At 38.7% G+C, this 4815-nt stretch overlaps 1 protein-coding gene across 1 annotated transcript; it reads right to left on the bottom strand.

The window, feature by feature from the left end:
- Positions 1 to 1222: 1222 nt before the first annotated feature.
- On the bottom strand, positions 1223 to 4815 carry LOC124823577 (putative carboxylesterase 11). The gene is made up of 2 exons (XM_047295809.2): positions 3711 to 4815; positions 1223 to 2085 (listed from the first exon to the last, which is right to left on the bottom strand). The coding sequence occupies exons 1-2, from the start codon at positions 4553 to 4555 to the stop codon at positions 1548 to 1550; spliced, it is 1383 nt and encodes a 460-aa protein (XP_047151765.1). The 5' UTR covers positions 4556 to 4815; the 3' UTR covers positions 1223 to 1547.

Raw genomic sequence — 4815 nt, 5'->3', positions numbered from 1 at the left:
GAACGTGTGAAATAGAATAATTCATACATGTTGTCTTTGATGAAATTGTGGACCATGAGGAAAAACCCCTTGAGTCAGATGAATCGGATGTAGGTGAAGAAGAAGACTTGAAAGAGACAACAAATGAAGAAAAGAAGAATAATTCTCTTCATGAAGTTTTAGCTAAGACATAGCAACAACCTCGAGGACTATCATTAGACAATGTTATTGAAGATGTCACAGAAGGGGTAAGTACTCGAAGAAACTTAGCTAATTATTGTATGATTATGGCTTTTGTTTCATAGTTAGAACCTAAAAACATAAAGAAAGCTCTTTAAGACGATCTATGGCGTATAATAATACAAGAAGAACTTAACCAGTTTGAAAGAAATCAAGTGAGGAAATTAATCTCTAGAAAAAACACTTATCAAGTAATAAGAAAAAAATGAATATTAAGAAACAAACTAATGAAAATGGAAATATCACCAAGAACAAAATTAGGCTTGTTGCACAAGGTGATAGTTAAGAAGAAGGTTACCTTCCACATGTTACAAATTACATTAAATTTTAAATATTAATATACAAATATAATAAAGTTTTATTGTTTTTACAACACTTCAATAATAATCTATCACACATAACACAATGAAAAAGATATGACAAGAGATAAAACCGTAATAACAACAATTATATTATTCTTCAGAAAAATTCATTAGTCTAGTATTAATACTATTGATAACTTTAGTTTTATTCTTAGTTTTGATTACTTTATACTTTTAATCTTGAATTTGGAAACATTCAATACGAATTTGTGATAAATATTTTCTACTTTTTAGGTTTGGAACATTTGTAAAAACAAATAAATTAATTTAAAACAAAATGCTTAACGTCAATTAACGTCCGTCAATACTAATACTACAACTCAATACCACATCTGACATCAATTGCTTCCCATTTTCAATACATAGATAACGCTCAATGGTGCCCACTTCTGCTTAATACCAAGGCATTCACAAAAATTCATGCTCAATGGTCCAGATTCTATCGCTCTATCGCTCAATACCCTAGATGTCGGTTTCTTTTCTATCCACCGGCAACATCGGTTACACCTAGCGTCGGTGTCCTTCAACGTCGACGACTAAAACGTGAGTTTGGACCGACATCAAAGGTCGAAAATAATAAATATCAAAATTCATTTTTGTAATGAACGTACCTTACACCATTTGGAGGATCTTAGATTGGGTGATGAAATGGATACCATATACTCACCCTTAATATGGTCCATAATTTTTTTTAGAGAGAAAAAAGACATCATAATACACAGAAAGAATGGCACAAGATTGGTCAGTGCAGTATGTACGAGTCAATACATCTTGGTGGCTCAACTAATCCTACTCAGCCAACTCTATTTTACAAACCAAAAAATAATAAACTGGCCAGGTGAACATGGAACCATTTAGCATCAAACACCTTATCAAGAATCAAAACCAATCAAATAATATATCTCAGATCCCATGTGGGGTAAATATCTTCTAGCTTAATCATCATCTGAATCCGCTATATCCTACTCAATATGAGAATTCATGACCCCGAAGAGAAATATGTTTCTTCATCCATATGGCTATGTCTTCAGCACAAACCTGGGCCTGAGGGCTTTTGAGAAGGACATCAAGTGTTGCAAATTCATGTACCGCATCCTTATACTCAAGAACAGGTGCATCCACGTTCACCTTTCGGAGCTCCTCTGAGTATGCAATGGCACGATCCCTCATCCAGTCATGTTCGGCCACAACCGTCAATGTCGGAGGCATCAATTTTAAAGGAGGACCCCGTCCCGGGACAAGGGGATTAGCAGATGGATGGTCCAAACTAAATTCCCCCTCAGGTAGGAAAAGTTTCCATGCAAGCATACACATGGCCTTGTCATAAAAGTAAGAGTTTGCCAACTTTATTTCAGACCGTGTGGGAACACTTCCTATGAAAAATGGATACAGTAGAACCTGTGCTACCACCTTGACAGGGTCCAGAAGTTTGCCTCCTTCCACAGCTTTACGAGCTACATAGTCTGCAATATTGGCACCACAACTTGCTCCAAGAAGAACACATCTGTTTCAACATTAAAAGAAAAATAAAAATGTTAAGCCCTAAAGAAGGAAAATACTATGAGGACTATCTGACAGCTAGATCCAAAGGAAGCATATCGGAAAGAAATTAGTGTGACCAACAATACAAAAGAATATTTAGGAAATTGTTAACTCCCAATGCACACATACAAGTGCCCTAGTAGAGGAGATTTTTAGTCACTCTCATAATCACACCATTCCACTCAGAATGTAACAAGTGGGAATGGGACCATATAACCATAATATAAAACTAAAATATTACCAAATTATATATGAATGGTTATAAAGCTACCTCTACATAGAGAGAATATTAGAAATCTCCCCTTTTAGAAAGGCAACGTATCCCAGTATGTTCGACATGCTAGAGTTAATAGCTAGAGACTTGGTCAAACAATCATCTTCTCAATTCACCGTATCATCATAGCCAATGTCTTCCCATTATTAGTGATCATTATTTGAAAAGAACTATTTTGGAGAAAAAAATTAAGATATTTAATTATAAATATTGTCAATGATTCTATAACCAAGCTTCATCAATTTAATATTGGGTTTTATCAAAGGAAGCTACATAATCATTTAGTGTAGAAGATATAGTTGAGATGGGGTGGCCAACAACTGAAAGATTAGTTTAGAAGAGTGTCTTAATGCACGAGTCTTCCATCATTGAAGGAAAACAGAAATTCAATACTGAGAATAACAAACCATCAGACAACAAGAAAGAACAAAAGAAATTTGAGGATAAAGGCATCCACAAAAGTGTTGCTTAAGCACTACATGTCTCCCTTTAATTCCTTCAACAGTTATGAAGAATGACTTGTTTCGGCCAACAAGTAACCTCTCCAGAATATGAATACTTGGCATGTCATCATCAGTCATCACTTTATCAGCTCTCTTTCAATGTGTTTGTATTTTTCATAGTACTTATTATAAGTGACCTATGAACACATAATGCTAATATAAACATATAAACAATATTAGAGAAATCCATTCCCAGTAGTATGTTTCAGCCAACCAGATCTATATGTTTGTAACCAGAATATGCACCAAAATGTGATTTACGCACAACTGAGGTTAGACATAGACCTCATTTAAGATAAAAATTCGGGAATTATTGAATAAGTAAAAAAAGTTAACAACTGTTTGTCCTAAATCTAAAACGTCCATAAAATGTGACCTTGCAAATATATCAAACATTGTCACAAGAAAGCTCTCATCTTGAGTCCTAGATTTTATCCAACCATATACAATTCAAAACTCAGATGAATCAAATCCATTGCCTCTGAGTAATTAACATAAACTTTGGTGTTCAACTTAAACTAGTCCCAAACTACTTTCATTTACAAACTCTCCCTCCCCAATTCAGGAAGGATCCTTGACCTTCATTCTTTAGCTAATCACTATCTCTATATCAAAGAGGCAATGGAAAATGTTTACAGACACACACACTAAACAACAACACAAGAAAATGAAGTTCAATAACAAGTCAAGAAAAACGACCATTAAAGATAAAATTCCAACCTGAATTCATAAATCATTAATCAGACAACCATGAACTCTACATAACAGTAACAAATAAATAAAACACAATCATCATGAAATAGTAACAACCTTGAAGGATCACCATGAGCAGCCAGCCAAGGCTCAACCACAGAAGCCCCAAAGGAACCAACAATATGCTTATGAGCATCCGATTTCTTGAACTCCCCACCACCACTACCACCACCATGCCCACCACTCCTCCCACCACTCATCGACCTGCTACATTCGGCCAAATTTGCCTGCTTCGCCAGCCAATTCAGCACCTTCACGCCGTCCTCAAACGCCGCCGGGTACCGGTTTTCCGGCGCCAGCCGGTACCCCACTGCAATCACTATCACATCACATAACTCGGCAATCCGCCGGCAGAAAATATCGTTCGCCACCGAATCGCTACCTCCGCTAACCCACCCCCCTCCGTGGAACTGCAGGACAACAGGTAGCCTCCGCCTCTCCCCCTGCGCCACCGACGGCGGCGAGTAGCCGAGGTACGTGCCTTCCGTCATCAGGTTCAAACACTCCACGCCGGAGCCCCCTCCGAAGCTGTTGCTCCGGCGCTCCTCCAGGAGAGGCGGACCATAGCTTTTCCTCCGTGTGATTGAATCGAGGTGAGCGGATCGAGGCTGAGGCTCGGGAATGGAGCGAGTCCTAGGTTTGGAACGAGACTCGGGAGCGTTGAGGGCCGATTCGGGGAGGAAGATTCGGATGGAGAGAGAGGCTAAGGGGTCGATGTGGATGTCTTTTGTGGCGACGCCGTCGGCGAAGGAGGGATTAGCGGCGGCTACAACTTCTTCGGGTCGGGTGGTAATACCGAATGAGTCGGAGTGTTGGGAAGAGGTTTGGATCCGGTTCTGCAAACGGTGCTTCAAGAGGAACTTGAAGAACACGCTGTAGAGCTTGACGGCCACACTTGGCATTTCTTTCTCACCACTACTTCCTCCACTGTAACACTCTCTCTTCCTTTCTCAATTTCTTTCTAATTCTTCCAAAACTATTCGTATGTTTTGCTTAACCTTGAAATGTGGAATTTGATCGATATTTGGATGCGTTATGGTTTAAGGGGGGAGAAAATTGATGATTATGTGACGGTGGTTGAGTTCGATGGCGGGTTGAGAAGAGAGAGAGGGAAGGGTCCCTTCGTGATTGCAAAGGATAGATACATTATACATACATACAT

The sequence above is a fragment of the Vigna umbellata genome, chromosome 5 (genome assembly GCF_029865625.1).
Source record: "Vigna umbellata cultivar VRB3 chromosome 5, Vumbellata_1.0, whole genome shotgun sequence".
In the NCBI taxonomy this organism is placed as follows: domain Eukaryota; kingdom Viridiplantae; phylum Streptophyta; class Magnoliopsida; order Fabales; family Fabaceae; genus Vigna; species Vigna umbellata.
This window is presented reverse-complemented; position numbering and strand designations above follow the sequence as displayed.

Coding starts and splice junctions, on each gene's coding strand:
- LOC124823577 (XM_047295809.2), bottom strand. CDS start 4,555: ATGCCAAGTGTGGCCGTCAAGCTCTACAGCGTGTTCTTCAAGTTCCTC. Junction 2,086..3,710: donor GCTCATGGTGATCCTTCAAG/GTTGTTACTATT, acceptor ATGTTGAAACAG/ATGTGTTCTTCTTGGAGCAA.